The 19,999-nt window shown below is 26.2% G+C and overlaps 1 protein-coding gene across 3 annotated transcripts; it reads right to left on the bottom strand.

The window, feature by feature from the left end:
- Positions 1 to 1,425: 1,425 nt before the first annotated feature.
- Positions 1,426 to 19,724, bottom strand: LOC135925448 (AP-1 complex subunit gamma-1-like). 3 transcript variants are annotated; one of them, XM_065460775.1, is made up of 22 exons: positions 19,612 to 19,724; positions 19,001 to 19,127; positions 13,321 to 13,541; positions 11,950 to 12,074; positions 11,379 to 11,520; positions 10,916 to 11,012; positions 10,467 to 10,543; positions 9,480 to 9,575; positions 9,185 to 9,265; positions 8,728 to 8,882; positions 7,780 to 7,893; positions 6,964 to 7,162; positions 6,366 to 6,663; positions 5,867 to 6,060; positions 5,621 to 5,754; positions 5,249 to 5,353; positions 4,695 to 4,850; positions 4,394 to 4,481; positions 3,584 to 3,971; positions 3,233 to 3,411; positions 1,895 to 1,990; positions 1,426 to 1,827 (listed from the first exon to the last, which is right to left on the bottom strand). In XM_065460775.1, exons 2-22 carry the CDS (start codon positions 19,038 to 19,040, stop codon positions 1,726 to 1,728), a joined length of 3,087 nt encoding a protein of 1,028 aa, XP_065316847.1. In that variant the 5' UTR covers positions 19,041 to 19,127; positions 19,612 to 19,724; the 3' UTR covers positions 1,426 to 1,725. The 3 variants fall into 3 exon arrangements, with proteins under 3 accessions (XP_065316847.1, XP_065316846.1, XP_065316845.1); XM_065460773.1 differs by having other exon boundaries at positions 1,427 to 1,827; positions 3,233 to 3,444; XM_065460774.1 differs by lacking the exon at positions 19,612 to 19,724 and having other exon boundaries at positions 3,233 to 3,444.
- Between the last annotated feature and the right edge of the window lie 275 nt (positions 19,725 to 19,999).

Raw genomic sequence — 19,999 nt, 5'->3', positions numbered from 1 at the left:
CTTTCTAGAAGAATCAAGTTACATATTTTTTTGTATGGTAAAAAAATTAGATTGATTTTTTATAAATATTATCCTTAGGCATTTAGCATTATTCACACAAAGAATTAAAGCTTACCAATTTTATTTAATAGGCATATAAAGGCACTGAATAATAATAGACATGTGAGTATTGACTGGCCATAATTTATACATTCAAATTGAAATGAGAAACTCGTGCAAAACAACATTTGGTGAAATTTTAAATGATGAACAAACTTAAGAATGTTTAACAAAAAGATAATTAATTAATTTAGAAAATATCATTAAATAAATGATGGTGCCAGCTATCCAAGCATATAGAAACGTTTTCAGCCATAACATTTATTCCTAATCCTTACTCGTATAATTTGACATAAAATCTTGAAAAAATTTCAATTGTATACTGCTCAAATTTTTTAGAGAATAGTAGTAAAATTTTAAAATATGTGTTTTACATAATTCTAACACGCTTATATGCCAAAAGGTTTGAACCGGTTTTTGAAGGTTCAAATCGAACCTTCGTTAATATTTTATAAACAGAAATTGAATTGTTATTTTTATTTGAACCTAACCTAAACAGATATTCAGCACGGGTTGGATCCTTGTTTAAAATATTGGTAATTTTTAATCAGAATGTAAAGTCCGAAAATTTTTCAAAAAAAGAAATGATTAATTTATACATTATGCACCCAAACTCGATTTTGTAAATTTCAATAAATTAATTTTTTTAAAAATAAAATTTTGACTTTGGACACACCCTAACTTGTTATATTTATATATCCTTTTCTTGTTGCAATTAATAAAAATATTTTTTTAGCTATTATTCTTCCCAAATAATTTGAAGTAAATCTTTTGTACAAAATGATGAAATCATAGTTTCTTTTAAAAATGATTTTATCTTTAAATTTTTTTTCAAACTCTGTATTAAGTAAAGCTTTATATTTCTTTTTTTTATATGAAAAAGTTTTTTAAAAATATACTAAAACCTGCTCTAGAATTCTTCAAAAATTTAGGGTCTCAAATCAGCAAATTTTTAGAACCTCGAGAGGGGTTTTTTCTTAGACAAATGTTGGTGAGAGCTAAAAGCGAACTAGCTTTAATGCTAAGAAAATAAAGTGATTATAGTATATAAAGCCTTCAAAAAATTTATTTTAATTCAATTTTTTTTTATTAATCATTTATATATATAATATAATAATGGACAAAAAATATTAAGTCAAAAGGATTTTAATTCCTCTATGTGAATAGAATTTTTTTGTAAATATTATAATTTAATATAATTGTGGAAAAAAATATAAATTATCAATATTTTGTACATTTTTCAAAAAGTTATAAATAAAATGAATATAATAAATAAAATTGTTATAACATAATTTTTTTAAAAAACAATTGAATTTAAGGTGCATAATCCAAGTGTGTGAAATTTAATAATTATAAAATATTTTATCAATCAAATTCTATTAAAAAACTTGGAATGGTAAATTAAATTATTAAAATATATATTTTATTAAATAAATTAATTTTTATATTTTATGTGTCTAGATGAGTTATAAAACTGATAATGAAAGAATCACTAATAAATTTGCAAGCGATTCCTTATGCGATTTAAATTTTTGGAGGGCGTCGAGTATTTGTAACATGACAAGGAACATAAATTTGAGGAGGGATATAATCGATCACATTACATTCGCGACTTTCGATTTTTTTTTAAATCCATAAATCTTTTGGAAAGTTGTTAACTTGCGTATCTTCGGTATATTCCTTTCCGTTGATCATAAAGGTAAACCTCAACTTCATTTTCAATGCAGCCTGATAAAAAATTTTTTTATAAAATAAATGTTATTATTTAAAAAAAAGTATTCTTTTTTTAAAAAACTTTGAGGGGATTCATGATAGTCATGCCTTGATTTAGTATGCCACCATTTGGCAGAATTTGATTGCTCGAAGGAGGCAACATTTGCAGTTGAAATGACTGTTAGAAATAAAGATATAAAATATTTTTGTTTAAAAATTATGAAATGTTTTAGCATTTCATAAATTATATTCAATATCAAATTACATTTACAAATCAAATAAGGTGAATTCCACATATTAAATCAACCAAAAAAAGTATATTTTCAACCTTACCCTTTAGATTGTAATGTATAGTATGTGTCATCTCATAATTAAGATGCATCAAAGAGTCGGCAGCAATGTCACTTTTCAATCAACAAATGAATGCACCTTTTTTTAAAAAGACTCGTAATCCTAAATTTTTATATCCCTTCTATATTTTCTTCTAAAAATCAAATATACGTATTTTTAATTTTTAGAAGGAAATTAATAAATTATTTTATCAGCTTAATATCATCAGCAATATATTATTTTTCTGGTATCTCCTTCCTATTCCGAATTTGGGTCTTTACGTCTCAGCTAGTGTTATTAGACTGTCCTGATTCAGATTTTAGGCAAAATAATATTGTGCGATTTTGCTATGGGTGGTAGAAAGGTTTGAGGTCTATTTGCCAAATATCGATGCCTACATAATAATATTTTGGCTAAAATCTTAATCGGGCCTTTTTAAAAAATCGGACCGTTTAACAAAACTAGTCTCAGCATTGCTAACCAATATTAACCTGAGCATCTTGATAGAGAATTCTCCCTAATTGCAACTTCTAACAACGCTGCTTTAATAAAAATTTGGCTCATAAAATAAAAAAACTTGAACCTAAGGAAATTTTATACCTTAGGCAGAAGATGCAAATACAATTTATTAAATTAAATTTAACTATTATTCCTATTTAGGAACACAATTATGTTTTTCTTAATTTTTTTTTCCTTTTTAATTAAAAGTCATTTATTAGTTTGATCTTTTATTTAGTTTAAAAATTTTATACATATTCAATAGATAAGAAAAAATGAATTTTTACTTTACTCCCTAATAAAAATAATGTTTAATTTCCAACCGTTAAATAAATGATTTGAATTTTATTAAATTTTATAATCACTCATTAATATAAAATCCAAAGGGGTCGTTTCCAAATTTTTCCGTCAAATTAGATAGCTATTAATTGTCTAATAAAATTTGAATCAATCAAGCGCTCAGTTAATTTCTGAGACATTAAAAATTGAGATAATATAATTATTGATCCTTGAATATAAAAATACTAACTTTTAATCTAGATTTAAAATAAAATGCAGAGTATTATATAATCAATTTAGTTCAATGGCAAACCTTAGGGACCGCTGCCTGCATCAAAAAATCAGAAACTATAAGATTAGGGTCGGTGTTTTTATTCAAGACTCTCATATTGATGAATATGGACGGCTTGTTGTCGCCATTACTTAAACGACCATTTTCATGGGTGAAAGAAAAGTTTACCAATATAAGGTGTTTGTCCAAGACGAGCATATCTGGTATTTTATTATTTACATCCTTACTTCTATCTAAAAATGATATATAATAAATATATTCAAAAAAGTATTAATATAAAATGATCCCCATTTGATCGAAATAAAAATGGCTCTCTGTAAATTTGATCAATGTGAATTATAATTTTTTTTTATTGTTATGCAAGGTTTTTACCAATATCAAATCCGTTGTTGGGTTCACTGTGAGTCGATGTGTTAAAAAGATCCATTATATTTAAACTGTTGATTCCGTTTCCGTTATTTAGATTATGAATTCCCTTGTGACCATTCACAATTACATCATTTTTAGGAGGCTTATTATCATTGGAAGAAAATAGCAGATCATCTAATGCGTTACTCTTAGTATTAATTTTTGTGGTAAGAATTTGGGAATTATTTCCCGAAATTAAAGAAGACGGTAGAGTATCGTTTATACTGTTAAAAATGTCCAATAATATATCTTTACTGGAAGATGAATTGTCGGGTTTGGGGCTAATTCCATTGCTCAGATGAGAGGAGCCATTAATTAGGGCGGGAGTGAAATGCTTGTGGCTGGTGTTAATCTGAGTTTAGCAATATAGGTAATAAAAAAAGTAATCAATAGAATATAAAAATGTCAATGGAAAGTTAAAAAAATAAGCAAATTCTTATATAAATTGGTCATAGGCATAGTTAGAATTTTCTTAGGGGAAGGAAGATCTATTAACATAATTATTTTCGAAGAGGCCGTTGGGAGAAGGTATAAGGTATCCCTAGGCAGATAATTTAATGTTGGATGCACTGATTGAAAAGGATAAGCCCAAAATATATCGTAAAATACTTTTTATTAAATAATAAAAATTCAATGGCCGTTTTGTAGATTTTCAAAATTAAAATTAATTAAATTGCAAAAAAATAATGATAAATTATAATTGCATAGCAAATTTTTATTTTAAATTATAAAAATAGTATTAGTGGATAAATCAAAGAGAGAATAATTAAAAACCTTTTCAGATTTAGTTGCAGGAATGCGAGTCTTCGATTTTGAAAGGCTAAAACCATCGAATATATGGTCATTTGTATTGCCGTTTTGACTTTATAGTTAATATAAAGATATATAATGTTGAATTACCAATAAATGTATAAAGATATATAAAAATTAAAACTATAGTAGAAAATTATAATTTTTATATTTTACAAAGCATCCCCAAATAAGAACTAGTTGGGAATTCGCTAGAAGAGTTAATAATCAAATTTTGTATTTTCTTTATTTTCCAAATTTAAAGGCAATTTTGGTTCTTATCTACTTTGTAAAATCAATATCATTGTGCTTGGGATCGAGGTCAGAGTAAATATCGCTTATGAGATCCCCATTATTACGTGTTAACTCGCTAATGGAATCAAAATTATTCGTGTTAAAGTTGGTTGTAGAAGGGGGAGGCATTTGCTCGAGTATGCCCATCCTGATATATTAATTTAAAAATTTTTGTGAAAGCATAAATTAATGATAAATTTAATAATTAGATTGTTCTATAAGCTAGGTATTACCAAAAAATATTAAATTGGTACCGACCTTAGTTTAAGGAGGTAAATATATAAAACTGTATATATATGCTTTAAATAAATTTATACAACTGAGAAAAAACAATCAATAAAAAGACTAAATATTAGTGATCTGCATTTGGGCCTAATTTTTCAAGCCCTGCCTGGCCCGGCAGACCGTTTCGATTAAAAATATTAACCCTGATCCAAACAGAACCCTGAAATTATTTTTAAAATAGGCCTGGCTCGAAGCCCGTTGCAGCCATGATTTTAAGATTTCTACTATATATTAAAGAAAAGTGATAAATATTTTATGAACCTAAGATCTATATCTAATTTAAAGAGAGAATCATATTCGATGGCCCTTTGCTGTAGCTCGGTCTCCATGCTAACAGTATAGCGAGATATAATTAACTTTATACGACTTGTAATGCATTATAAAATAAGTATAATAATATAGGATATAATAAAATTTATATAAATAAGAATATTTCTTTATATAAAATTAGAGAATTTGATTTGGAATAGCAATTTTAATAGAAAATTTGATTTCGCTCATTTATTTTGATATTCTAACAAAATTTATTAAATTAAAACAAGAAACAAAAAAAATTATAATGATCATCAAACTTTAACAATGTTTTCTTGTATAAATTTTATTTTTAATAAATTTTTTTAAAAAAATCCAAACTTCAATAAGTGATCAGTAGAAGGAAAGCGGGTGGATAACTTGGCTAACGCGTTGATTGCGTATTCTTTTGTGGTCAAATTGGTGGACGGAAATATTAATAATTCATCTATGTATTCTAGAACTATTCTGGCTTCCTTTAAAAAATTTTTATTAGCATAACGGTATAATGGCCAAAAAAACATTATTTTTCACCTATTTAATAGAGCTATGAAAGATATTATAAAGTTTAATTTCTAAAAAAATTACATTTGAATCCCTTTCTGCTGGTCTGTAAAACTCGCCTAAACACCACAAAATGACTTGATTTAGTGGTTGATAAGATCTCTTGCCGTTTTCTTTAACTTTATCCCCAAGGTCACTGTGTGAACCAGATATTTTTGTATCAGCAATTTCATTCGGGTCCGAGCTAAAAAATTCTGAATCGATACCTTCTGTGTCATCTATTAATAAGTAAAAAATAGTATGTGTTTTTAATTTTTCCTTTTAAATTATATTTCTAATATTTTCAACTTGACTATAGCTAATTATAACCCTACGCGAGCCTGTATGATTTCCAGTCAGATAAAACAAGGAAACAGTCTCATTAGACTCAGTATTAAGTAGTGGGAGCGATCAAGACTTTATTTTAAGTGGGATTGGATTTATTCCAAATAAAGTCTTCACTTGATATAGCTCTAATAAATAAATGCTAATTTATCCAACCCCCAAAAAGTGTATTATCTTTATTAATCGAATATCAATTAACCATTTAGATCACCGGATTTTTTGTCACCCAACCCTTTCGCAACTGGCGTCAAATTAGTTGTGAAATCATCAAATATGTCTGTCCCACTTTCGTCGTTCTCCCCAAATAATTTATCAGCTGTGTTCATATCGTTGGGGGTTTTATTATCGCCAGGTGAGAAATTGGAATTATGTGCATTGGAGTAGTATGGGATATTAGAAAGGAGCTTGGTACAGGCGTAGGATTGGTCCCCTTTATCACTTGATGCTATGAGTATAATCACGCTGCCAACTACTTCTTCAGGCACATGATTACCAGCCTAGCATATATTTTTACAAAATAAATATGTAAGAAAAGCCATAATCAATAGCGTTTTAAGTACTTCTAAGTGTTTTTTGTTTAATGGTATTAAATATTTGTTAAGATCTAGCATATTTAGGTTGCCATTTTTCATAAATAAGCATTTCTTGGCTAAATTTATTGTTAAATTCAATTTAAAAAAAAAAATTAACAGCATACTCCTTCCTATTCATTTTAAGAAAATGATGAGCTTCCTCACATCCTTTTACCCTTCATTTATTTATTTTCTTTTTATCTTCGTTATAAAACCATGCTATACCGTTTGCAAGACTTTGACCATCGTATCAATCTTCCATTTTTTATCAGGGGCAAATTTTTGAGCGCAAAGGTAGATGCTGGATGAACATTTTGCTTTCATCTCAGATTCCGGTGAGGTGTGAAGGAAAATGAGTAGGTCTTTCACCATACTTCTCACGTTAGAGCTGTTTATGAGAACGAAACACAGTTCCATGGAACGTCTTAATGTACATCAACATATCAATATAGTTTTAATATTTTAAAAGAGAATCTAGAATTATTTAAAACAAATGAGTATGTTTTTATTTGATTAACAGGTGACTCTTTATAAGGAAGGAGGGTTATTTGTGCAGGCCATATAATTTAATCCATTAATTTCTAATTCCATCTAAAGAGGAATACAGGTATAAGTTAGAGATCTGCATCAAACTTAATTTTTCAAGCCCGGCCCGAAATTTTTTTAAAAAAGTTTTTCAGGCCTAGCCCTAATCCAAAATTTTTTGAAAAAATTTACCGGGCCAGCCCGAATTTATTTAAATATGGAAATTAATTTTTATAATTACTGAAAATAAACGATATATGTTATATGGCATCTAGTTTCTATAAATAAAATCAAATATTTTTATTTTACATAAAAAATTCAACATAAAATTGATAAATTTAGATATATTTAAAAAAAATTCTAGGGCCCACCCCGACCTGGCCCGAATTTTCTTAAAAAATATTAGGCCCGACGTTCAGGCCGGGTACGAGCCCGACCTTCTTTTGCAGATCTCTAGTATAAATCTTATGCAATTATTTCATAAAAATTTAATGAAATAATATCTTCTTGATAAACTTTCTAATGGAATAATCAGGATCTTTAAGACACTCTAATATAGTATTCCTATGTCTCTGGACGGCATTGTGATCAATGTTCACCGTTTTTAACAATGTATTGAGCGCCACGTATCTGTTTTGACATAGACAATTAATAAAAAAATATAAAATTTAATAAGAATCAGGATTAATTAATACTGCACACAAATTGAGCGTTTGCGTGTTCTGGTAACTTTTTAATAAAAGAAAACGTAATGCATCCCTTTAAATTCAATAGTGGCCTTTTTGTCAGTATCGTCGATTCCAAATTATAACTGTTATTAAAAAAATCTTTTTATTAATATTCCATTTTAAAAGATTACATAGGCTAGGAAGGGATTTTTCAGGAATCTAGGAAAATAATAAAAAATTTATACAAACATTCAAAAAACCCGCTAATAAAAATATATGGAAATCTTGCTACGATGGGCATATAAATTATTAGCTTACGACTACGATATAAGTTATAGAGTAGGCGTTAACAATATTATTGCAGATGTTTTATCGCAAAATCCATTAGAGAAAACGGATAATAGAATAAATGAAAATAGTAATAAAACAACAAGCTAAATTTTCTTAATAAAAAAGTTTGAAAGCTTGGGGAAAAATAAGGTATATTATATTCCAGTTCATTGTTATAAAGATTATATCTTATTTGTAATACGATATTATTTGAATATAAAGTTATCGCGTTTAATATTATATAACAATATATCATTATAAATTTAAAGAGGTCAAAGTAAATTGAATACCGTATATATTACAAATATAAAGACAACACTTAGTAATAAAGATTACCATGACTATATATCTTTTAGAATCATAGTTTAAAAAATAGTTATTTAAATTTATTTTTTATTAAAAGAAAATCTTTTTAAATGGATACAAAAAAATATTATTTAATAGAAATCTTATTGGCAAATGTAACCTGATATTTTTATCGGTGTTAAGTAAAAATCTGCCCAATATATTGACAGCTAGGACTCTTAAGCCGGATTCCGATTTGATATTCATAATTGTTAGGACGGTTTCATAGAGTATGGCGTTACCAACATTTTTGGAAATCTCTGTGTTGGTAGCAACCTTTTTTTTAAGCAATAATTTTATAGTTTATAAAAATTCAATTTAATTTATACAAGTTTATTTCTTTACAGTATACACATGTATTTTGAATGTTAAAGAATATTTGAAATGATTAAAATATGCAAAGTGGAATTTTTTCTCTCAACAAAAACAATTTATTATGCTTAGATAGCGTTTCATATATTGTATGAATCATGAATGATTTTATTATTTGGTTAAGGGCATTTCCTTTCTCAGTTTTCCACCAATGAATGAAAAATTTGATTTTTGGTGCAAAACAAAAGAAATTTAAAAGTAGTAACTTGAGCCAAAATATCGTTCATAGTTTCGCTAGCTTCCGCGTCATCTGTTCCCAATATTCGTAGTAATCTCAAAATTTTGACCTAAATCAAAAATAAATTTTAAACATAGATATAAATAATTGTATACCTAAAAAGTGAATAATATATTTTCTTTTTTTCTTTACTAATTCATTATATTATTCTAATTAAAATATGAAAACCAGAAAAAGATATATTTTTAATTTTATTTTCCAAAATGGTATGAGACCATCAATAGGCAGAATGGAAGACGTTTTAAGGGAATAAACTATACTACCTGTAAAAATGGATCACTGATGCCACAAACATCGTGTTCCGGCGAGTATCCGGCCATTATGAGATTCTTCAAGATTCTGACTAAATTCGAAACGTACTTTTTTTGGATGGTAGGGTTATAAAAATAGTAATAATAAATTAATGATTTTTTTAAAGGATTTTGGAATAATATATTATAAATTCATAATCTAGTTATTTGTAAAATATATCACCGTTATTCTCTTAGTGGTCCAACATACAAAATATTGAATTTTATTATTAGTGATAACAATTGTCTATTCTGGACAATTTTATCAGTGTTACTTACAAGATGTTATAGTGTGACAGGCGACTTAGGGCTTCCGACAAAAAAATAAAACTATATAAATCCAACTATATAAGGTCAAACGTATGTCCGGGACTTCAAGATTAGGGTTAAAAGTCCCGGTATAGCTTCTTTGGGAGGCGTTCGCTCTTTAAAAATGAAAAATAGTAGGGTTAAAAGTCCCGGTATAGCTTCTTTGGGAGGCGTTTGCTCTTTAAAAATGAAAAATAAGAATAACGGGGATAAACGCTTATACGTCCCGTTTTATAAATTAAAAACTGAACAGATAACTGACCTTCACTAAACTAATAACAAAACAAAATTTAATGTAAAATTAAAAATAAATTTTTGTTGGTAATATAACTTTCTGTATGCATTTCATAAATTCCGTTTCCCCTATCGTACTTTATGATATCTTACACACCGAGCAAAATTTTTTAATACATCAAATTTGGCAAATGGTCAAGTCATAAAAATTGGTGATAAAATACATTATTTTTGTTATATAGGCTAAATTAATTTGACTCGATAAATGAATCGTAATCATGAATTGAAAAAAAACGGAAAATTTATGATATTTTTTATTTCGTCAAAATATATTTTGCTTGATAGACGAAATTCAAAATTTCGCGCTCGCTTGGTTTTCACGAGGCCTATAAATCGAATTTTGAAAATAGAATATACCTTTTTGAAATGATTAAGGGCGTCGACCGATTTTTCGCACATTTCGGTGATTAAAACAATAGCCGTCAATAACACGCCTATTATTATTTTTTAGTAAGTTTATTAATTTTTTTAAATATTTGATCGCCCAAATAATCAATAAATAGGAACTTAATCATTTTATTTATAACATGCAACAACCTTGAAAAAGTAAAGAAGGGTGATAAGATAAATTAATATCGGGAGAGGAGTAAATAGGGGTAAATAAAAAAAGGTAAATTAAGAATAACAAAAATATTAAATATTAATAGACTTAGAAAATTTTAGATTTAATTTTCGTAAATTAAAACGCCTAATAAATTATTCATTCCCAAACTACTTTTTATTTATTTATAATAATTTTAATGAACTAAATTCAAATCTTTCCTCGATGAACATTATAAGTGAAATATATTTATTTATTTTAAAACCATGATTTTTTTCGCTCAATAATGCTCGCGTAGCGGGTATGAACATTTCCATCAAATCTGGTATCTTCCGTATGATACAAAAAGCGCATAAAATAGCCTGGGATTTTATGTTTTTTATAATAATAATTACATCAAATAAAAAGGAAAGGTATAAATAACATAAAATTGAGATACTGAAGGTAATTACCACCCAAAAAGATAGGAAAGCTGAAATATAATATATGTTTATATAATCAAAACTAGCTTCATTATTAAGATTATCAATATAAAATAGTGTAAAATTTTTTATTTTAAAATCTAACAAACGTTTACGATTTAAACCGACATCGAAAGTGTAATATGGTAGCGGGATTAGTATTAGAATGGTTTGTCTTAAATTTATGTATTTTGAGAATCTTAATAATGAAGAAACTAAAGAAAATTGCGATTATATAAAACGGCAATTAGGAAATAGAAAAGACACCTTTTTCCTGATATATGGGTTACAAGTTTTCATGAGTTTTTCGACTTCTCCTGCCAGGTCTCGGCACATCTCGGGCGAACATATATTGCCTAAAGTGCACAAGGCTAACCCGACCACGAATTGAGTTTGATGGCTTAAATCGCTATATAATAAATACATTTTATGGTTGTTTTCTAATAACAAAATAAGTAAAGTTCCTTATAATTGTAAGATTTCATTTTTAAAAAGTAGACTTTTTTATGGAACATAAATTAGAGATCTGCATCGGATTAGGCCTGGCCAAATTTTTTTTTGTCATAACAAAATTATTTTCGAAAATTAGGTCAACCTAAGGCCAAAGTAAATTAGGACCCCATGAGGGGATGATCGGGCCGGGCCTTGCAGATCACTAACATTGATTAAATGGCGGGGAGGGTCAGATATTGATAATCGTGAATGATGAATAAAATAAAATAAAATAAAATGTATATATTGAGACCATTCTAATTTTTGGGGTATGATACATAATTTAATCACAACCGTTAAATATTAACAAATTTTTTTATAAAGTAAGAAAAGAACATTTTGAAACTTTTTAAGTGAATTGGTCATTAGTAAATGAACGTCTTGTCTTTCGTCCAACAGAAGCATAGCGCCTAGGTACCCTATCCTTTTGTCAGTGAAATGAGGCGAGGCGATCAGTTTTAGGCATTCGAGCTTAAGAATTTGTTTTCAGTTCAATATTATATAGTATATACTCATTTAATTTCCCTTTATTTGTTTTTATTGAAAATATATGGTTCATTTATGTTATAAAGAAACTAACTATTAAGCCAATACTGTTGGAGCAATTGATAATTTGAATTCAAAATATGGGGAAACCTATATATCAGAGACCTGTAAACCAGGCATTAGGCCCGGTCCGTATTTTAATTTTTAAATATACTCGGGCGGGCATAAAAAAATTTTTTTAAAAATACCAGGGCCAAGCCGGACATAATACTTTGATTTTTTCTTTCTCTACGAAGAATTTTATTTTAAAAAAATCTGGACTGAGCAGGGCTTAAACATATAAAACCAAAACCGGGCAGAAATTTTATTAAAATATGGGCAGGTCTAGGCCATTCAAATGGCATCTTTGCAGATTTTATATAAAACTGTTTTGTATGAGACAAAAAAGTTACGACAAATTTCTATTGAAATAAACCAATACTTTATTTAAACCTGAAATTTCTTTAAAAGATAAATATATATACTAATGCTAATGATTATATAATTCTAGTGCATATGGAGTAATCCTTTTATATATCTTAATTATATATTTATATTATTAAAAGACATATTATTGAGTTTTTTTTAAATAAAAATCGATTCTAATTTTTAAATTTTTTTTTCTTCTTATTTTAAATCTTTTTCAATATATTAATAACATTTGAAAAGAGGAAGGTGAAAAAAAAATTAATGCACAGAAATTATAAAAAAGTAACATTTAAATTTTTTTAAAAAAAATATTAATATTTGATTTGCATCAATTAATGGAATGAAATTTTTGAGAAAGGAATAGGGGGGGGGGGATACATTCTGATAATCTAACTTGTTACATATAGGTGTGAATAAAGATTAAATAATTAAAAATAAAATCATAAAAATTGAAAAAAATTTATGATTTAAGAGGAACATATATTATATTTTTTTTTAGCTATAAGTCAAAATCCCCAAAAAACGAAATAAAAAGATAATGTGATTATAGTTGGGTAATGGCTAAAATTAGGTTCGATCTAAGGTGCGTGCTGAATAAAACCCGCCGACTAAAAGCTAGATTTAGCATTACCCAACAATATACTAGATGTAATATAAGAAAGGTCTCCGCTTATTAATAATCTTTAAATTTAGGCTAGAAATTTGAGATCAAAAATACCATTTATAATTAATATATTATGTGGTATGTTTTATTGTTTTAAACCTGACCGAAATGAGCGGGATAACCGAGCATATGAATGTACAAAAGCTTTGCCACGTTCCTACATCTGTATGTATTATCTTCCTCCCTAAATGTTGATCGGATGTAAGCGCATTCCTTCTGTATGACCGCCCTCTCTTCGGCGGCGGTCGGGGCTGCCCTGATCTGTCTTATAAGATCCCTGAGCCTTAGGGGTGCTGGATTTTTGGCCTGGTTTATTATACCTAATATTTAATTTATAATCAATTAATGTAATTCTCTAACCCATTGGATTTCTTTTGCCATTTCGATTATTAAAGAATAAATTAATCTAAGGAGGTAAGAATAAGATTTCTAAGTAGAGAATAGCATACAATAGTTTTTAATACGATATAAATTATGGATATATGGATTTATGATTTTTAAATACTGTTTGAGCCAAACAATATAATATGAACATGGCAATGTGCGTTGAAATGGTTTATTATTTGGGTTGCACCGATATACAATTTTTACCAATCCGATCTGATATTTATCAAAATTTATTTCAAACGGCACCGATATTTACATTGGGTTTTTTGTCATTATTTTATAAAACATAAGGTAATGAAATAATAATTTGTGTATAAATGAATATTCACTTATTAAAATCAAAAAAGTCTCAAAGCTTTAAAATTTTAAAAATATGTGTTTAAATTTGTAGAGGTATTTATAAGTAATAATGTATTATCTTATTAAATTATGGCCCTTAAAGAATAATTATATATATAGTTCCATATTTTTTAATAATGATCAGAATTTTCATTTATCTATTTTAATTTTAATATTAATAATTATAAATTTACATGCTAGCATACTATATTATATATTTATATTAATTTTTTGTATAACAAACTATATATCTTTATTTGAATAAAAGGCAAAAACAAATTAAATATCAATATCAATTAATAAAATAATATAATGAAATATAAATTAACTAAAATTATAACATTGAATATTTTTCTTTAAAAAGATAAGAGCTTCAAGCATGTGTGATAAGTTTCCCTTATATGGCTATCTTAAGCGGCAACTCAATATTTTACCCAGAAAAATAATACGCAAGCCTGAAGATGGTCAAATATGGCACAAAAGGCTTGGACGTCTATTAGCGACATCTCAAAGCTTAGGCGATATTTTTCTGGCCAAAATATTGATTTAGCCATTTTTAGAAATTGACTTAAATCGAACTACTTAAAAATACTATCTATATCGCCAGCTTTGTCGAAGACTGATTCTGATGGAACACTTGTTCTGGGAAATGATACATAGGTGCAATTACAAAGTTGGAAACTTTCTAGTATTAACCCTCCAATAATCAAAAGGATATCAACCGGAGATAAAATATTAATACTTATTTTATCGTTAAAAAAATGTAAAAACATATTTTATAAGATTTCCTTTAGGGAAAATTAGTTCAAAAATAAAGATAGGCATAAAATCTGTATGGGTTAAATTTTTAAAATATCGACTAGATATCAGTACATCCACATTTTCCATACTATATATTAAAACCCGGTAAGGCGGGGAAAAATTTAACGTGAGAGTTAGCAATATAGAGAATATATAATTATAACCACCCTAATTTTTAATTGCAATATTTCTAACAAATTTTGAAAAAATTTTAACCAAAAATTTTGTACATATTACACAAGTCACAACCATCTTTAGCACATAATAAAACAAAATTCTATATTTTTTCTTATGATATAAAAGATTTTATGATTCTTGTATTTGTCATGATTATTCTTCTTTCATTAAATATGATATTCGAGAATTCATTAATTTGTATATTTTTTATTTTTGAGATATAAGTATAAAAAAATTGCAATTCAAATTGATTGACAAAGATAACAAAATTATAGGTTACCAAAATATTTCAAAAAATAAATATTACACAAATTGATAACTTCCCATATAATGTTTAAAAAAATGAATAAATAAGTATTATCAAAATATTTATTAATTTCCCAAATAATATTTATATTAAAAAATATTTAACGAAAGTTAAAGTGGGAAATTTTTAACCCCCAGGCTATAAAAAAAATAGACTAATAATTCATATTATACTGGATAAAAATATATTAAACTTTGCGGATATTAACTTTGACCTGAAATAGAAAATGTCATAAAACAAACCCATGAAAAATATATACTCAATTTAATTCCAAATAGATTTATTTTTAAAAAAGGATGGGTGGGGGATTTAAACCCCACCACATACCTCTTGAGTGTATAATATGCTAAATGTGGGGAAAGGATTTAAAAATATGATAATTACTAATAATACAAAGACTTGATTATAAAAAATAGCTTGAATTGGATATTATATGCAAAACTGTGCAATGACATTAAAAATTGCAAAAAATTAGTTATATAGTGAAAACCTCTAATGGTTACCACTTTTTTGTTGTGACCTTTAATCCACTACTAGCTAATATATTTAGAAGGCATAACCCAAACGGACTCATGGAAGGCATAGCTCAAACTGACTCAGAGAAGACATAGCCCAAACTACTCATGAAAATTTTCTATTAAGTTTTTTGACCTGGCCTATAATGTATATTTTGTACCAGCCCAGTTAATAATTTTCTATGATGGCAAACGACAAAGCTAATTATCAGCTTTAAAAACATTATCAAAGCTTCCACCCAGACTCCTATAAAAATATTTTAAATAATTTGTATGGCATAGCGCCAAATTTATTTTCCTCAGCCACAGGCTTTGGAATGAGCCAATTTCTAATTAATTACCTCTCTATGTTGACCTAAAAGTAACAGAATTTTAGTAGTTTTAAACAACATGTGGATATCTCTAATTTTAAGAAATATCCAATATATTTTATAAATAAGAATAAATTTTTAGATCCATTTTTGAAAAAGGGATTTAAACCGAACCAGAACCATTAAACCAGTACTAACCACTATTATTTACCTAACCTGAATTGAGCTTCTAAACATACTGGCGAATCTTTTGATATTTTAACCATTTTAAAGATGAATAACAATCAGTAGTTGTTAATAATATTATCAGTAATTATTTTTAGATATTTTTTTATATCGCAATTTGACGGTGCCAGCTACCCGAGTTAGATAGAAGTATTCTCAGACTAAAATTATTCTTCCTTTACCCTACATTTACAGTTAGCACAAATTCATGGAAAATATATAAAATAACAATGTATTTTGCATAATTTGCAGCGAATTCTTGCTAACTGTGAATAAAATTTTTAAAATATTTTAATTGTACACAGCTCAGAGAATAGTGATAAAATTTGAAAAAAAAAAATTTTAATATAATTCTAATACAATATTATAATTTTTTACGAACCGAACCTGAATCATGAACCTATTTTTATCTTATCTAAATCTACCTGATATTTGTTAGGGTTTAAATCCCTGTAAAAATCCATAGGTAAATTTTTAAAGAACCTGGTATAGATTATTGTTGCCTAAAAATTGATATTTTTGCTAATATTGATATTACCTCATTATAAATGTGTATATCTCAGAATTGTCAGCCAATTATTTATGTATAAACATCTTGAAATAACGATATAACATCACAACTTGTTATAAAACAAAATTATCTAAGGAAGCGTTTAAAATTGGATGATTTAAAATTTGTTCAAAATTGAAATGGGTTTGCCAATCCAAAACATAGGTTTATTTTATTTGCCACTATCAAACCCTCCTTAAAATATTTTTGTTTGATAACACATTTTTAAATGTTTTTAACATTTTTCCAAGATGGTTATGTATTAAAAAATATGTCAATCTTGTGACAATTTCTAAATATTTATAACCAGGGTATTTTAATACTGGCATAAAAAATAAAATAGTTCTCTCTTACAAAAAAAATATATCTTAAAGATAGGTTTATAAAAAACCAATGCCTATGTCTCCTAAATTTCTCTACAATTTTCAATTTTACTTTTATCAAACCTTGTATGAACTATGAAGCTAGCTCACAAATTTTCTTTTAAAAAAATAGCCCATATTTCAATTTGATAGTTTAATCAAATAATTTTTTTATATACTAATTCTCACTCTCAGCCATCAAATCAAAAGTTAAATATATTAATGATGAGGCTTGCAAAGCATGTGAAAATCAATATAATATAAAGTAGACTTCCATCTTAGATTGCAAAATGATATGATTTTAAAATGGTCAGTTTTAATATTAAAAAACCCTAAGCTTCTTCTAAAAATAAAATATTAGAAACCAAGGCAATTTTTTTTAAATAAAAATTAACGTGTTAAAGAATCATATGAAGTACTAGTTAACATTGATTCATACATACTCAATATCACCTCGAAGCTATTACATTTCCAATAATATTTAGAGATAAAATCATAAAAACATAGGCAGGACATAAAATGAACAAAAATTTTTTAAAATTTAGGCCATATTATTTTTGCAAAATGTAGTTTGAACTTGAGGAAAATAATAAAAATGTGTCAGTCCATGCCTGCGAATTTGACCTTTTGCAAATCAAATATAGTTTATTCTTAAATTATTTTCATATTCATCTAAATCATAGGCTTCAACATCAAAATATTAAGCCCAGCCAAGCTATAAATTATTTTTGCCCTAGGGTTGGGGTTTATTTAATCCCCACACAAATTTTTCTATAATTTGTGATCTACATGGTCTGAAATCTTTTAAAATTTTATCATATTATATAATTTTTCCTATATTTTTGCAAATTGTTTCAGAAGGAAATAGCAAATAATATTAACTCATTATTGATTTTTATTGAATTTAAAATTTAATTTGATAATTTCTCATTATATATGTCTGAAAACTTTAATTAATCATATATATAAAAAAATATAAATTTTATCCAAATCTCTCAAAAAGTAGGATAAAAGTTTGATTGTCAATCATAAATTTTAATTACTTGAAGTAATTACATATTATGTCTGCTGAATTGCTAAATTATTTATTATAAACAAATATATGCTTACAAAAATATGTGATAAAATATTTGTTTAAATATTTTTTAAACTCATATCTAGTTATTGCATTTTTATATAATCTAAAAAACCGCTTTGAATTATTTTTAAATCGTATATTTTAGAATAAAATAAACAATATTCATGAAGAAAATTCAATTTTAGTTGGGCAATTTTAACTCTGATTAGTAATGGGGGTCCATTATTTTATTTTTCAACTGATTAATTGATATAATTTAATTTTTTCTATAGATGGGCAAATCTGAGCTAGGCTAGTCTTTTTTTTGTAATGAGCAAAATCACATCATACATGAAACAATTATAATCATATCATTTTATATTTTTTTTACTGAATATTTCATATTCAAAATTTTTTAAAATTGAAAGTGATAGTAGATTAGATAAATATATTTTAGCAATATTATAATTTGGTAAATTTTTTTTAGTATTGTTTGAAATATTGCAGGTATTTTTTAAACAAAAAATGGTATTTTTTTTTGATGGCCTAAAAACTAAATTCAAAATACAGTCATATAATAATCAAGTCATTTATTAAAATTATATTTTGTGCCAATAAAATGAACTCAAGGTAATAAAATTAATAATACTAAAATTAATTTTAATAACTAACTATAACTATATAATTACAGATATAAGGAATGTAGAATATATATATTAATTTAATTGGTTAGAATTATTTTTTATACTTTGTATTCCATTTTGCAATGTTTCAATTTTCAATGACATGAGAGAATTGGATTCTATTAAATCTTTTCTATTAACTGTTTTTACCAATCAAATGTTAGGATATAAATGTCCATTTATTTCCATATTCTGTGTAAAAAATAATTAAAATTGTTTGCACATATTCACTAAATAAATTCTACATAAATTTTAATATATTATAATGGCCTAAAATTTTTTTGGAATAAAAATCTATATTTTTCAATTTATAATTCAGAATTTAACATCATATTTCAAAAAAATACATGTATTATATTATTCATAAAATATTTAGGTTCTATCAATCAATTGTATCTTGGTGATATATTTAAAAAATATATTATTATTAATGTTAATCAAAATAGAATTATCAATAGTTAAAACAAACATATATGAATTTGATCTAGATATGATTTATGAATTATCTAGATAAAAGTTGTCACAATATTTATAAATTATAAACTATTATCATATACATTGAAAAGTTTAATTATTTACTTATATATATCGCAAAGCGTAATTATATGTACTCATGTATATTGCAGCTTAGCATACTTAATAACTACAATAATAAATAATTTAACATAGGGTTTACTTTTAATTTAGGTAAAGAATTGTAGTCTCGCATCAATAAACAAACAATACCTCAAACTTAAAAATAAATAAGTTATTAAGAACTTTATAATTTTTAAAATTAATAGTTTAATTATATCAAATATAAAATCTAATGCTTATTCTAAAATTTACTCATGTATTAGTAAAATATCTTTGTTAATATTAGTCTTTTTGAACACTGCTTTCTAAATCACTACAAATAACCATAAATTAAGTTATGGCCTTGCAATGGATATTAATGCTCTTCCTACACAACTTTTAACTCTTAAAATTAACTCTAATTTAAAAGACATCAGTTTAAAATATATATTTTATTTCTCTATATGATATTGTTATATGGGATCCATAGGTGTTTTTTAAATTTTAAA

The sequence above is a fragment of the Gordionus sp. m RMFG-2023 genome, chromosome 2, assembly GCF_954871325.1.
Source record: "Gordionus sp. m RMFG-2023 chromosome 2, tfGorSpeb1-WG-v2, whole genome shotgun sequence".
Taxonomy (NCBI): Eukaryota; Metazoa; Nematomorpha; class Gordioida; order Chordodea; family Parachordodidae; genus Gordionus; species Gordionus sp. m RMFG-2023.
This window is presented reverse-complemented; position numbering and strand designations above follow the sequence as displayed.